At 44.2% G+C, this 16242-nt stretch overlaps 1 protein-coding gene across 1 annotated transcript in view; it reads left to right on the forward strand.

Annotated features, from left to right (window-relative positions):
- The window catches only part of DNAH10 (dynein axonemal heavy chain 10), a 161409-nt gene that overhangs the window by 22821 nt on the left and 122346 nt on the right, over window positions 1-16242 (forward strand). The window contains exons 8-13 of the mRNA XM_006056319.4: window positions 114-344; window positions 4127-4317; window positions 5949-6147; window positions 11690-11884; window positions 12621-12791; window positions 15085-15261. Of these exons, the coding sequence (XP_006056381.4) occupies window positions 114-344; window positions 4127-4317; window positions 5949-6147; window positions 11690-11884; window positions 12621-12791; window positions 15085-15261 (1164 nt within the window). The remainder of the gene's footprint in view (window positions 1-113; window positions 345-4126; window positions 4318-5948; window positions 6148-11689; window positions 11885-12620; window positions 12792-15084; window positions 15262-16242) is intronic.

Genomic DNA, 16242 nt, shown 5'->3' on the forward strand with positions numbered 1-16242 from the left:
CATGGGTTAGCTCCTAAATATAGAGCCTTTGGGAAGAGAGGCGTGGATGCTGGAGGAGCAACCACAGTGTCCATTCCCCACTAATGATGATGATGTTTGTGTGCTCATCGCAGGGTAATGGTCCTCTGGCTGAAATTGAATTCTGGCGGGAAAGAAATGCCACCCTAAGTGCTCTGCACGAACAAACAAAGCTTCCAATAGTCAGAAAAGTCTTGGATGTGATGAAGGAGTCAGATTCGTTGCTTGTGGCCAATTTGCAGCCCGTCTTAACTGAATTGTTCAAGTTCCACATGGAGGCCTCAGACAACGTGAGGTTTCTTTCCACAGTGGAACGTCATTTCAAGGTAGGCTGGGTGCACTGTAGTTTGGAAAGTCAGCCACACGGATTTAACTTCTGTTTGTTTATTCAGCATTTAAAAAATTGCAGTAAAATATATATAACATATTTATTATTGAAACCACTTGTAAGAGTAAGTTTGGTAACATTCAATACATACCCAGTGCTGGGTACCCATCGTCACCTCCTATATGCAAAACTTTTTCACTGTCCTCAACGTGAACTCAACATCCCTTAAACCACAACTCTGATTTCCCCCTAGCCCCTGGTAACCTCTATTCTAATTTCCAACTCTATGAATTTGCCTATTTTAGGAATTTCATAGAAATGGAACCATACCCTATTTGTCCTTCTGTGTATGGTTTATTTCACTCAGCATAATGTTTTCTTTCCTTTTCTTTTTTTGTATTTGACTGCACTGGGTCTTAGTTGCAGCATGTGGGATCTAGTTTCTTGATCAGGGATTGAACCCGGGTCCCCTGCATTGGAAGCTCGGAGTCTTGGCCACTGGACCACCAGGGAAGTCCCAACATAATGTTTTCACGATTCATCCTTGCTATAGTATATGTCCGAATCTCATTCCTTTTTAAGGCTCAGTAATTTTCCACTGTATATACCACATTTTGCTTATCCATTCTTCTGTTGATGGACTTTTGGGTTGTTTCCCACCTTTTGGCTATTGTGAAGAATGCTGCTATGAATCTGGGTGCACAGATATTTGTTTGAATCTCTGCTTTCAATTCGTTTGAGCATATACCCAGGAGTAGAATTATTGGGTCGTATGATAATTCTGTGTTTTCAAAAAAACATTTCTTTATTTACAGCTGTGTTGGGTCTTAGTTGCAGCACACGGGGGTGGGGGGGTCTTCATTGTGGCTTGTCGGCTCCTTAGTTGGGGTGCAGAGGCTAAGTTGCCCCAGGGCATGTGGAATCTTACTTCTCTGACCAGGAATGGAGCCCATGTCCCCTGCATTGAAAGGCAGACTCTTAACCACTGGACCACTAGGGAAGTCCCAATATTTCTATATTTAACTGTCCGTGAACATTTTATATTTAACTCTTTTCCACAGTGAGCGCACCATTTTATTACATTCCCACCACAAGTGTAATTTCCTCTTTCACAATTCCTCTCCCTTCTGATTTATCGTGCACACAGTACAGTATTCCAAGGCCAGCAGTCATTATTACTGTTCTAGTAATGAGGCCAGTAGGAGTCCTGTTTGTGTGGTTGGGGGGTGCTCTATGTGTGGTGAAGTCCTGTGAATGTGTTGACCCCAGTCCTGAATATCCCGCAGGTGCATATACAACCTCACGGAGCCTGTTTCCTTCTCTGGAAAACTGAGCTCATGAGAGAACCTACCTCAAACGGTGGCTGGAAGGTTCAAGTTAACTTATGCATGCAGAGCACACAGCATGTCAGGAGCAGCATCAGGGGTCAACAGCAGCACAAGTGGCCCCTAGATAAGGATCTAGGTGGTCCCCTGAAAGCGATAAAACAGCTGGTCAAATCCGAGGGCTTGAGGTCCAAGTGGAATCTGCCTCTAAATGGATGTTGGTGATAACGTTTCCTTGCTTGAACTTTATTTATCATCTCTGCAGAGTAAGTGGCTTGCGAAGACCAGTGAAAGGCCAGCTTCTAGCACTCATGTAATTGCTTTTGTGGTTTTTTGCCATCCCTTTGTGAATCGGAAACTTACTTTTCTTTAAGTTAACTTTAGATTTATTAATATATTTTTGTGTGGGTAATATAGACTCATCTTAAACAATCAAGCCTGTGCAGGTATTGGTTTGATATAACAACAGTTATTTCTAATGTACACTAAAGTAAGTATATATTTTCTCTTTCTTAAGTTTTAATCAACTATTTAGAAAACTGGAAATGAAGTTAATAGAAGAAATCAAGATCAGATGGTAGCAAAACATTTCATGCATTAACAATCTTGAAAGTTCCTTTAAGTATATATTTTTTCCTTAAAATAAGTATATTTTTTAAAAGTTCTGTTGTCAAAAATCATCTTACTTCTTGCCAAAGGACACATACCCTGGAAAATACTGGCACTGGATAAAATTACCTCGGAGAAGGCAATGGCACCCCACTCCAGTACTCTTGCCTGGAAAATCCCATGGGCGGAGGAGCCTGGTAGGCTGCAGTCCATGGGGTCGCTAAGAGTCGGACACAACTGAGCGACTTCACTTTCACTTTTCACTTTCATGCATTGGAGAAGGAAATGGCAACCCACTCCAGTGTTCTTGCCTGGAGAAACCCAGGGATGGGGGAGCCTGGTGGGCTGCCGTCTATGGGGTCGCACAGAGTCGGACACAACTGAAGTGACTTAGCAGCAGCAGCAGCAGCAATGCCAACTTTGATCCACTCAGTGGCACTCTTGCCACTAAATATAGAATAATTACATATGTATACATGCATCCATACTCCATATATATATCTGCAAATTGCTTTATTTATTTTAATTGTAAATCTTATCTTTCCATGTCAGTGCATACAGACCTACCTATTTCAAACTTCTTTTGTTTGTTAAACACTTTCTTCCATGATAAGAACTTTTTTTTTTAATTGAGAAGAATGTCCTACACTATTGGTGGGAATGTAAGCTGGTGCAGCCACTGTGGAAAATAGTATTCCCTGGGTCAGGAAGATCTCCTGGAGAAGGGAATGGCAGCCCAATCCAGTATTCTTGCCCCCACCCCCGCAAAAAAAAGGGGGGCTCAAAGAAATATGGGCTTCCCTGGTGGCTCAGAGGTTAAAGAGTCTGCCTCCAATGCAGAAGACCCAGGTTCGATCCTTGGGTCGGGAAGATCTCCTGGAGAAGGAAATGGTAACCCATTCCAGTATTCTTGCCTGGAGAATCCCATGGATGGAGAAACCTGGTAGGCTACAGTCCATGGGGTTGCAAAGAGTTGGACGTGACTGAGCGACTTCACTTTCACTTTTCCTCAGAAAACCAAAAATAGAATTACCATATGATCCAGCTATCTCACTCCTGGGCTATTGTATAGCCAGACAAGAGTCTAATTCAAAAAGATACATGCACCCCTATGTTCCTAGCAGCACTGTGTACAGTAGCCAAGACAGGGAAGCAACCTAAATGTCCATCAACAGATGAATGGATATAGAAGTGTTACATGTATACAATGAAATATTACTCAGCCAGAAAAAGGACGAAATAATGCCATTTGCAACAACACGGATGCAACCAGAGATCATTACACTAAGTGAAGTAAGTCAAAAAGAGAAAGACAAATACCGTATTATATCGCTTATATGTGGAATCCAAAATATGACACAAATGAACCTATCTATGGAACAGAAACAAGAATCAGGGACATAGAGAATAGACGGTGGTTGCCAAGAGGGAGGTGGGTGGGAGAAGATAGGAGTGGGAGGTTGGGGCTAGCAGATGCAAACTGCTAAGTACACTATAGATGGAGAAACAACAAGGTCCTACCGTATTGTACAGGGGATAATATTCAATATCCTGTGGTAAGCCATCATGGAAAAGAATATGGAAAAGAATGTTAAAAAAAATTTTAAACTTGAGAGACCTGCAACAGGAGCACATTCCCCCCACCCCCAAAGTAATAAAATCCAGAAATACATTTAATAATTGGGTTGGCCAAAAAGTTCATTTGAGTATTTCCGTACCATCTTAAAATATCTTTTAAATTAAAAAAAGGGAAACTTCCTGCACACTGCTTGTTCTCTTACACCGGTTGCCCTGAGACTGAGCCAGCCTGCCTTGCTCTTTCGTTTGCACCCGCCTCTCCGGTTAGAACATCACGCACGGATCCAGCTTTCACGTTGTCTTGGAAACAATCCCCTCCATGATGAGCGCCCTGAGGATGGTGTGGATTATCTCCCGCCACTACAACAAAGACGAGAGGATGATTCCGCTCATGGAGCGCATTGCCTGGGAGATCGCGGAGAGAGTCTGCAAGGTGGTGAATCTGCGGACGTTGTTCAAGTAAGACCGGGCGGCGCTGTGTGACTCTTAAGCCCTTAAACCGCTATGTGTGTGTGCCAAGTGTCCTGCCCCACTCTTTGTGACCCCATGGGCTGTAGCCCCCACCAGGCTCCTCTGTGCATGGGATTCTCCAGGCGAGAATGCTGGAGTGGGCTGCCATGCCCTCCTTCAGGGGATCTTCCCAACCCAGGCATCAAACCCCCGTCTCTTTATGTCTCCAGGATTGGCAGGAGGGTTCTTTGCCACTAGCACCACCTGGGAAGTCCTAAACAGCTTTATCAAAACATAATTCATACTCTGTACAAATCACCCATTTAAAACATACAATTGAATGCTTTTAGTACAAAGTTGGTGAAAAAGTTCGTTCAGGTTTTTCCAGCAGATGTAATGGAAAAACCCCAATGACCTTTTTGGCCAGCCCAAGAGATCCAGAGTTGTGTATCCACAGTCATCAGTGATTTTAGAAAGTTTCCTTCATCCCAGAAAGAAACCCCGGGGCCCTTTAGCTGCCTCTCCCCCTCCCCGCTCCCCTCCTAACCCTGGCAACCACTGATCTACTTTCTGTGGACTTGCCTCTTCTGAACATTCATGCAGATGGAGTCAGACAACTTGTGGTCTTTTATGACTGGTTCCTCCCACTCAGCATGTATTTTCACGGTTCCTCCATGGTGTAGCCTGTATCAGTGCTTCATTCCTTTTTATGGCCAAATGATACTCCACTTGTGTGGATTAATCAAGACCATCTTCTTTAATTAGGGGCTTCCCTAGTGGCTCAGACAGTAAAGAATCTGCCTGCAGTGCAGGAGACCTGGGTTTAATCCCTGAGTAGGGAAGATCCCATGGAGGAGGAAATGGCAACCCACTCCAGTATTCTTTCCTGGAGAAGTCTATGGACAGAGAAGCATGGTGGATACAGTCCATGGGGTTGCAAATTATCCTTGGAGAGACTGAGGCACATGGTCTGAGGGAACCTCACTCAAGGACCTTGGATCCCCTCAGGTGGAATAGCTTCTGAGGATCAAATCTGGAAGGGGACACCGATCTTTTTTTTTTTTTTAAACTCCCTCTCTCTCTTTTATTTTGGCTGAGCTGCATGCAGGATCTTAGTTCCCCGACCAGGGATTGAACCCGTGCCCCCTGCAGAAGTGCAGAGTCCTAACCAGCAGACGGTCAGAGAATTCGCTCGCTCTCTTTTTTACTTTCTTAAAAAATAATCTATATAAGTGAAATAGGTACCAAAATCTCACTATTATCATTTTGCCTCCAGTATTACAGCCCCCTCCCCCCTCCCCCCGTGGACCCAAGGCCACCAGCTTCCCTTCAAGCTCAAACGGAAAACTTATTGGGTAAACCACAGCTTTGCCCATTGAGGGGCAGCTGCAGTGAAGGTCCGTGGCTTGGAATCCTGCCCACACCACTGCAAATCGCTTTGCTGCAAATTTCTTGGCGAAACAGTCTCTTGCCTGGGAAGCTTTTTGCGATGAGGCTATGTCATCGGAGAGGCTCAGCTCCTTGCTTAGGATTGTCCCCTTAGAACCTGCCCCTCCCCACCAGGGAGCAGTGTGGCTCCAACTCCCCACCTCCCCGCAGCTCTGCCCTCCTGTGCATCAAAGTGTCTCTTTGCTTCCCAGAGAAAACCGAGCGAGCGCACAGCACAAGACCTTGGAGGCCAGGAACACCCTCAACATGTGGAAAAAGGCCTATTTTGACACCCGGGCCAAGATTGAGGCTTCGGGGAGAGAAGCTCGGTGGGAGTTTGATCGGAAACGGCTGTTTGAGAGAACAGATTACATGGCCACCATCTGCCAGGACCTCTATGACATCCTGCAGGTAGGGAGGCTGGGTCTTCAATGCACGCAAAAGCGGTCAGATCTGGGATTTGCTCCATGGAATGCAGTTTGGCTTTTTGACGATGTGGATCTCTCCGTGTCAGTTGGGAGCAGGGAGGTCAGGAGGGTCTGGCCAGGAGAGATGCCTGCAGAGCAGACAGAATGTTCCAGAATGTCCCAAAGCACACCTGACCTTTGCAGCTGTCCCTTCAGTTTTGTGACATTCCCCCGCCCATCTCCCCACTTTTTTTTTTTTTTTAAATGCCCACAGTGCTCAGCTTGCAGGATCTTATTTTCCCAACCAGAGATTGAACCTGGGCCCTTGGCAGTGAAATTGCAGAATCTTAACCACTGGACTGCCAGTGGTTTTCCTTGGTTTTCTTGTTTTAAACATTTGTTTTAGAAAATTGAAATGTAGTTGGTGTACATTATATAGGTTACAGTTGTACAGTAGGATTCACAGTATTAAAGGTTATACTCTATTTGTGATTATTATGCAATATTGGAAGCCAGCTCTGCTTCAGAGGGAGAAGGTGGCCTCTCTGAGCTGTCACTGTCCTTGTTTACTCATCGCAGCTGCAACATGATGACTCGTACTGGCCCTGAGTCTCCCTGAACTCCTGCGCATCATGGCTCTGCTAGGAGTCTCTGCTCACGGGGCCTCACACGCTGCCTGTTGATGGGGTGTCGTGGACAGCCCACACCCAGCTTTTGCCTATCTCCTCTGCTCACACACATGCGTGATGGCCTCCCCCTCAGACTTCATTTACAAAACACAAGCTCAGAGATAAAGTGGTCGAGAATTTCAGGATGGTGATAGCAGAGCCTTTAATCCAGCCCAGAGCCCTCTGGAGCCTGGGGACCTGTGCGCCTGCCTGAGTCCCACACCTATGAAGCCTGCCCTGTATGTACATCATCTCTGCCTCATGGAGCTCACAGTCTAGTGGAAGAGAAAGAAGGTGGACATGCTAATCACACGGAAGGACTCCTCTGGTGGTCCGTGGTTAAGACTTTGCATTCCAACGCATGGGGTGCGGGTTCCATCCCTGGTTGGGGAGATAAGATCCCACGTGGTTCTCAGGCGAAAGAAACCAAAAACATAAAACAGAAGCAGTAATGTAGCAAATTCAATAAAGACTTTAAAAATGGTCCACCTCAAAAAATTCTTATTTTTTGAGAGGAAAAAAATCACTCAGTTCCATAGCTACAGCTGAGATGAGCGCTAAGAAAGGGGAAGAGAGGGGGCTCTGGAAGTGTGTGTAGGGGCCTGAAAGTGAAAGTGTTAGTCACACAGTCGTGTCCGACTCTTTTCGACCCCATGGGCTGTAGCCCATCAGGCTCCTCTGTCCATGGAATTCTCCAGGCAAGAATACTGGAGTGGGTCGCTGTGCCCTTCTCCAGGGGATCTTCCTGACCCAGGGATTGAACCCAGTTCTCTCGCATTGCAGGCAGATTCTTTACTGTTTGAGTTACCCATGTAGGGGCCTACCCTGTTCTAAAGGATCAGACAAGATGAAGGCATATTTAATGATGAGTAGTAGGTACCAAGGAGCCGTGGCTGCACGGGCGCAGGAGGGCCTAGAGGAGCTATCCCACATTGAAGGTCAGGAAGGGTGGCGGTGAGGAGACACCCCTTGTCCAAGGTAAGGAGCAATGGCTGTGCTTTGCTGGAGCAGCCGTGAAGAGATATCCCACGCCCAAGGTAAGAGAAACCCAAGTAAGACGGTAGGTGTTGCAAGAGGGCATCAGAGGGCAAACACACTGAAACCATACTCACAGAAAACTAGTCAATCTAATCACACTAGGACCACAGCCTTGTCTAACTCAATGAAACTAAGCCATGCCCGTGGGGCAACCCAAGACGGGCGGGTCATGGTGGAGAGATTTGACAGAATGTGGTCCACTGGAGAAGGGAATGGCAAACCACTTCAGTATTCTTGCCTTGAGAACCCCATGAACACTATGAAAAGGCAAAATGATAGGATACTGAAAGAGAAACTCCCCAGGTCAGTAGGTGCCCAATATGCTACTGGAGATCAGTGGAGAAATAACTCCAGAAAGAATGAAGAGATGGAGCCAAAGCAAAAAGAATACCCAGCTGTGGATGTGACTGGTGATAGAAGCAAGGTCCAATGCTGTAAAGAGCAATATTGCATAGGAACCTGGAACGTCAGGTCCATGAATCAAGGCAAATTGGAAGTGGTCAAACAAGAGATGGCAAGAGTGAATGTTGACATTCTAGGAATCAGCGAACTGAAATGGACTGGAATGGGTGAATTTAACTCAGATGACCATTATATCTACTACTGCCGGCAAGAATCCCTCAGAAGAAAGGGAGTGGCCATCGTGGTCAACAAAAGAGTCCGAAATGCAGTATTTGGATGCAATCTCAAAAACAACAGAATGATCTCTGTTCGTTTCCAAGGCAAACCATTCAATATCACAGTAATCCAAGTCTATGCCCCAACCAGTAATGCTGAAGAAGCTGAAGTTGAACGTTTCTATGAAGACCTACAAGACCTGGTAGAACTAACACCCAAAAAAGATGTCCTTTTCATTATAGGGGACTGGAATGCAAAAGTAGGAAGTCAAGAAACACCTGGAGGAACAGGCAAATTTGGCCTTGGAATATGGAATGAAGCAGGGCAAAGACGAACAGAGTTTTGCCAAGAAAATGCACTGGTCATAATAAACACCCTTTTCCAACAACACAAGAGAAGACTCTATACATGGACATCACCAGATGGTCAACACCGAAATCAGATTGATTATATTCTTTGCAGCCAAAGATGGAGAAGCTTTATACAGTCAGCAAAAACAAGACCGGGAGCTGACTGTGGCTCAGACCATGAACTCCTTATTGCCAAATTCAGACTGAAATTGAAGAAAGTAGGGAAAACCACTAGACCATTCAGGTATGACCTAAATCAAATCCCTTATGATTATACAGTGGAAGTGAGAAATAGATTTAAGGGCCTAGATGTGATACATAGAGTGCCTGATGAACTGTGGAATGAGGTTCGTGACATTGTACAGGAGACAGAGATCAAGACCATCTCCATGGAAAAGAAATGCAAAAAAGCAAAATGGCTGTCTGAGGAGGCCTTACAAATAGCTGTGAAAAGAAGAGAAGCGAAAAGCAAAGGAGAAAAGGAAAGATATAAACATCTGAATGCAGAGTTCCAAAGAATAGCAAGAAGAGATAAGAAAGCCTTCTTCAGCAATCAATGCAAAGAAATAGAGGAAAACAACAGAATGGGAAAGACTAGGGATCTCTTCAAGAAAATCAGAGATACCAAGGGAACATTTCATGCAAAGACGGCCTCGATAAAGGACAAAAATGGTATGGACCTAACAGAAGCAGAAGATATTAAGAAGAGATGGCAAGAATACACAGAAGAACTGTACAAAAAAGATCTTCACAACCCAGATAATCATGATGGTGTGATCACTGACCTAGAGCCAGACATCCTGGAATGTGAAGTCAAGTGGGCCTTAGAAAGCATCACTACGAACAAAGCTAGTGGAGGTGATGGAATTCCAGTTGAGCTATTCCAAATCCTGAAAGATGATGCTGTAAAAGTGCTGCACTCAATATGCCAGCAAATTTGGAAACCTCAGCAGTGGCCACAGAACTGGAAAAGGTCAGTTTTCATTCCAATCCCAAAGAAAGGCAATGCCAAAGAATGCTTAAACTACTGCACAATTGCACTCATCTCACACGCTAGTAAAGTAATGCTCAAAATTCTCCAAGCTAGGCTTCAGCAATACGTGAACTGTGAACTTCCTGATGTTCAAGCTGGTTTTAGAAAAGGCAGAGGAACCAGAGATCAAACTGCCAACATCCGCTGGATCATAGAAAAAGCAACAGAGTTCCAGAAAAACATCTATTTCTGCTTTATTGACTGTGCCAAAGCCTTTGACTGTGTGGATCACAATAAACTGTGGAAAATTCTGAAAGAGCTGGGAATACCAGACCACCTGATCTGCCTCTTGAGAAATTTGTATGCAGGTCAGGAAGCAACAGTTAGAACTGGACATGGAACAACAGACTGGTTCCAAATAGGAAAAGGAGTTCGTCAAGGCTGTATATTGTCACCCTGCTTATTTAACTTATATGCAGAGTACATCATGAGAAACGCTGGGCTGGAAGAAACACAAGCTGGAATCAAGATTGCCGGGAGAAATATCAATAACCTCAGATATGCAGATGACACCACCCTTATGGTAGAAAGTGAAGAGGAACTCAAAAGCCTCTTGATGAAAGTGAAAGTGGAGAGTGAAAAAGTTGGCTTAAAGCTCAACATTCAGAAAATGAAGATCATGGCATCTGGTCCCACCACTTCATGGGAAATAGATGTGGAAACAGTGTCAGACTTTATTTTTCTGGGCTCCAAAATCACTGCAGATGGTGACTGCAGCCATGAAATTAAAAGATGCTTACTCCTTGGAAGGAAAGTTATGACCAACCTAGATAGCATATTCAAAAGCAGAGACATTACTTTGCCAACAAAGGTTCGTCTAGTCAAGGCTATGGTTTTTCCTGTGGTCATGTATGGATGTGAGAGTTGGACTGTGAAGAAGGCTGAGTGCCAAAGAATTGATGCTTTTGAACTGTGGTGTTGGAGAAGACTCTTGAGAGTCCCTTGAACTGCAAGGAGATCCAACCAGTCCATTCTGAAGGAGATCAGCCCTGGGATTTCTTTGAAGGGAATGATGCTAAAGCTGAAACTCCAGTACTTTGGCCACCTCATGCAAAGAGTTGACTCATTGGAAAAGACTCTGATGCTGGGAGGGATTGGGGGCAGGAGGAGCAGGGGATGACAGAGGATGAGATGGCTGGATGGCATCACTGACTCTATGGACGTGAGTCTGAGTGAACTCCGGGAGTTGGTGATGGACAGGGAGGCCTGGCGTGCTGCGATTCATGGGGTCGCAAAGAGTCGGACATGACTGAGCGACTGATCTGATCTGATCAGTAGGTACCTGGGCCTTCCCAAGTGGCAGAAGTGATAAAAAATAAAACCTGCCCATTCATGCAGGAGATGTAAGAGATGTGGGTTTGATCCCTGGGTTGGGAAGATCCCCTGGAGAATGGAATGGCAACCCACTCTAGTATCCTTGCCTGGAGAATCCCATGGACAGAGGAGCCTGGTGGGCTACAGCCCACGGGATCACAGAGAGTCAGACATGACTGAAGTGACTTAACACACACACACACAGTAGGCATCTAGACGTTTTACACTGTATGTGCAAAGGCCCTGAGACAGAAAGGAACATGGATCTGAAAGAGGCCTGGAGTGACTATAAGGCAACAGGGGACGAGCAGGATGGGAAGAGATAGAAAGAGGGGGTAGAGTCCTGAGCCTGAAAACTTTGACATCTGTATCAGGGCATCTGGGACTGGTCCTTTGTGCAGTGGGTAACCCAAGGGCTTAGACTGAGAGGAAGTTACCTGTGTGACACAATCCATTTATTAATAACATCGGGAGCATCATGAGAAAACCAAATGATCATCTCCCTCGTTTTGTTTGATTGGACAGGTCGTGGAAGAATTCTACAACATATTTGGTCCAGAGCTGAAAGCAGTGACTGGGGATCCCAAGCGCATCGATGATGTCCTGTGCAGGGTGGACAGCCTGGTCACCCCCATGGAAAACCTGACCTTTGACCCCTTCAGCATCAAGTGCTCCCAGTACTGGAAATATGTGATGGACGACTTCAAGATCGAAGTCCTGGCAAGTAACACAACCTTCAATTTGACCTTGAAAGTGGATACTGTGATTCTGTTGGGTTATTTAGTTATGTTTAGGGTTTTTTTTTTTTTTCCAAATCATAAAAAGGGATCCCTGCTTTTCTGATGAAAAATGAAAACAGTGCAGAATAGCATAAGGTGAAAATGAACATTTCTCAATGTCCTCTGTCCCCACTCCTACTCCCCGGGTGGAATGGGTTTACCTGAACTATCTCTGCTGTTGTGTCCTCTCCCATTTCTTTGTCTATATGAGTTAATATTTTAAAAATTTCCTTTTCCATCATTTTGACTAGTGGAAGGGAGAGAGCAGAAAACCGATGCAGCAGCTGGTCTGCTATTTTTATTTGGACCCCAGCCTCCACTAAGGGAAGTCCTGGTGGCTCAGATAGTAAAGAATCTGCCTGCAATGCAGGAGGCCCAGGTTCAATCCCTGGGTCAGGAAGATCCTCAGGAGAAGGGAATGGCAACCCACTCCAGGATTCTTGTCTGAAGAATTCCATGGACAGAGGAGCCTGGTTGGTTACAGTCCCTGGGGTTGCAAAGAGTTGTACCTACCTATACTGTAGCTAACACTATAGCTTCCACTAGAGTACAATGGAAATCCTTCTCAAGATACTGATTTGGTTTGTTTTGCTTCTTTCTTGACATTTTGCTTTTTGTGGGACAATCACAGGGTCCTAAGAGTTTTTTTCTTGGCTTTTTTTGTTTGTTTTTGTCAGGTTATTGAGAAAGAAGCAAAACATTTTATTGATGAATCTTTTAAGACACTTCGATCAGCTGAAGCAGCATTTGATATGCTTTTAAAATTTAAACATATTCGTTCACGGGAGGCCATTAATCGACAAATGATGATGAAATTTAATGATATCCTTGCACAGTATTGTAAAGAGGTAACTGAACCAAATCTGTGGCTGTTGTAGCAGTGAAAATACACTTGGCAAAGTGTAAGCAATGGGACCACACTGTTGTCTTTCTCATCTAGATTCAGAGAAACTGTGGAATTTCCCCAAAATAGCATGTTGTATAACCAAAACAGGTAACCAAAAGGAAGTAGGTTTGTTTATTTAGTGGAGAAATTCAGTAGGAATTTATGAAGTACAATATTATATGCCATCAATCTTATATGCCATTACATTGTGATGGGCCCTGAGTGAATAGTCATAGTAACAATCATAGTAACAAGAGTGTAGTAGTGTGAAGGTCGTGTGTGTGTTCATATCCACATTCCTGTTGTAAGGATACTCATTATGCATTGGACCCACCTAGATAATCCAGGATCATCTCTTTGTTTTAAGGTCAGCTAATGGGTGACCTTAACTCCATCTGCTACCTAATTCCTCCTTGTCATATAACGTATTCACAAATTCTGGAGATCAAGACCATTATTGGGGCAGATCTTATTTTGCCTCTGACACCTAATTATTCATGTGAGAGTGTGACATACATATTTTATTTATTTTTAATTTATTATTTTTATTGGAGTAAAATTGCTTTACAATATTCTGTTAGTTTCTGCTGTACAGCAATGTGAATCACTTACAGGTATACATATTAATATATCCCTTCCCTCTTGATCCTTCCCACCCTTCTCCCATCCCATCCTTCCCGGTCGTCACAGAGCACCAGACTGAGCTACCTATGCTGTCCAGTAGCTTCCCACTAGCTGTCCATTTTATACATGGTAGAGGTCAGTGCTACTCTCCCAATTCATCCCCCGCTCCCCTCTCCTTGCTGTGTTCACATGACCATGCTCTACATCTGCATCTCTATTCCTGCCCTGCAAATAGATTCATCTGTACCCTTTTTCTAGATTCCATATACATGCATTAATATATGATATTTGTTTTCCTCTTTCTAACTTCAAGTATGAGAGACTCTAGGTCCATCCACATGACTACAAATGACCCAATTTCATTCCTTTTCATGGCTGAGTAGTATTCCATTGTACATATGTACCACAACTTCATTACGCATTCATCCATTGATGGATATTTAGGTTGCTTCCATGTCCTGGCTATTGTAAACAGCACTGCAATGAATGTTGGGGTACATGTGTCTTTTTGAATTATGGTTGCAAAATTTTATTTTAAAGTGCAAGCCCAGGCCATATGATTCAGCAGTTCCATTTTGTGCATATACACAAATAATTGAAAGCAGAGTCTTGAAGAGATATTTGAACACTGATGTTCATGGCAGCACTATTCACAACCACCAAAACCTGGAAATAACCCAAGGGTCCATTGATAGATCAGTGGATAAATAAAGTGTGGTATATCTGTACAATGGAATATTATTCAGCTTTAAAAAGGGAGGAGATTCTGCCATGTGCTTTTAATACAACATGAATGAACCTTGAGGGCTTTCAAATAAGCCAGTCATAAAAAGACAAATACTCTATGAGTCTATTTACATGAGGTACTTGGAGTAGTCAAAGTCATAAAGACAAAATAGAAAGGTGGTTTCTAGGAGCTGGGGGAGAGGTAAATGGGGAGTTACTGTGTTTCATGGGTACCCAGAGTTTCAGCTTTTCAAGATGAAAGAAGTTCTGGAGATGGATGGTGATGATGGGCGCACAACAGCATTTTGTTGTTGTTCAGTCGCTAAGTTGTATCAGCATGAATGTACTTAATTACACTGAAATGCACACTGAAAAATGGTTAAGATGGTGACTTTTGTCATGCATATTGTACCACATTTAGAAAAATATTACATGTTAAATAGTTATAAAACCTCAGTGGCATGTACACACACACATACATACCATATAGGAGGCCTGGCCACCTGTCATGTCTAGAACAGATTTCAGAATTTCCATGATGAATTCCCTGGCGATCTGTGGTTAAGATTCTGTGCTTTCACTGCCGAAGGCCTGGGTTCGATTCCTGGCTGGGGAACTAATATCCCACAAGCCACATGGCCAAAAAATGGTCCACCAAATGATTGTACACAGTCTGTAAGTACAAGGCAGTCTGGATCATTGGATATGTTAAACCAAACCAAAAATTCCTGCAGAGTATAAGAAAAAGCAGTAGAGACTAAGTAATAAAAGCATTATTCTGTACCTTTAAGTATTTCTTGACATTCCACATTCATTTCTTTAAAGATACAAACCTCAAGTTCAATCTTGTCTTGGCTTGCACACTGATACTGCTCACTTATGGAATATGTCTGATTGCTTTGCAGATTGACATAGTTAACAAAATCTTTGTCCAGAACCTTGACAATCCCCCGTTGTATAAGAACCATCCCCCGGTGGCAGGTGCAATCTACTGGGAACGGTCCCTGTTCTTCCGGATTAAGCACACCATCCTCAGATTTCAAGAAGTAGAGGAGATCCTGGACAGTGATGGAGGAAGAGAAGTACGTTATGTCTGCTGCAACGGGCCTGTTTTGAGTTTTATGTTTTAAAAAATCATTCATTTATTTAGGCTGCTCTGAGTCTTGAGTGAGTGCTGCGCGTGGGCTTTCTCTATTTGTGGCAAGCGGGGGTTCCTCTCTATTTGTGGTGCATGGATTTATTGCGGTGGTGCCTCTTGTTGCAGAACACGGGCTCCAGGGCACTCAGGCTTCAGTAGCTACGGCATGCAGGCTCAGTAGTTGTGGCACACGGGCTTAGTTGCCCCCAAGGCATGTGAGATCTTAGTTCCCTGTCCAGGGATCAAACCCATGTGCCCTGTATTGGAAGGTGGATTCTTAACCACTGGACCACCAGGGGAGTCCTGGATTTCACGGTTTAATTGTAGATGGGTAGCCTTGAGCATGCCCAGGTGGCTCCTTCAATCCAGGTGACCCCCGAGCATGAGCTGGCTATACAGAGTTGCCTGCATGAGAAGCAGCTCAATTTCAAATCCATGCCTGTAACTTAGTCTTCCCTGTGGTCCCTGGGGACCACATCTCCATATGTATGACATGATGTATCTATGACAGCTTCCAGGTAACAATCACATGACTTCCCCCTGATCTTGATCTTCAGCCTCTCCAGAGGGTGACCACGCTCTTTTTGACAATACTGTCCCTCCTCTTCTTGCATTTTTGTCTGTTATATCACAAGGGCTGGGAAACCTTTTCTTTAACTGTCCAGAGAATAAATATTTTAGGCATCTGTGGGTCAAACGGCGCCTGTTGCAACTATTCAACTCTGCCTTTCTAGAAAGAAAGTGGTAAATAACATGTAAATGAACAGGTGTGTTCCAATAAAACTTCATTTATGGATGCTGAAATTTGAATTTCATATGGTCTTCACAAGTCATGAATAACTGTCATTCTTTTTGAGCTCCCAGCCATGGGCTGAGGTTTGTGAGTCCTCCTAATCAGCCTAGAGTTTAAACCGTACCATGGCAG

Source organism: Bubalus bubalis, chromosome 17, assembly GCF_019923935.1.
Source record: "Bubalus bubalis isolate 160015118507 breed Murrah chromosome 17, NDDB_SH_1, whole genome shotgun sequence".
Lineage (NCBI taxonomy): Eukaryota > Metazoa > Chordata > Mammalia > Artiodactyla > Bovidae > Bubalus > Bubalus bubalis.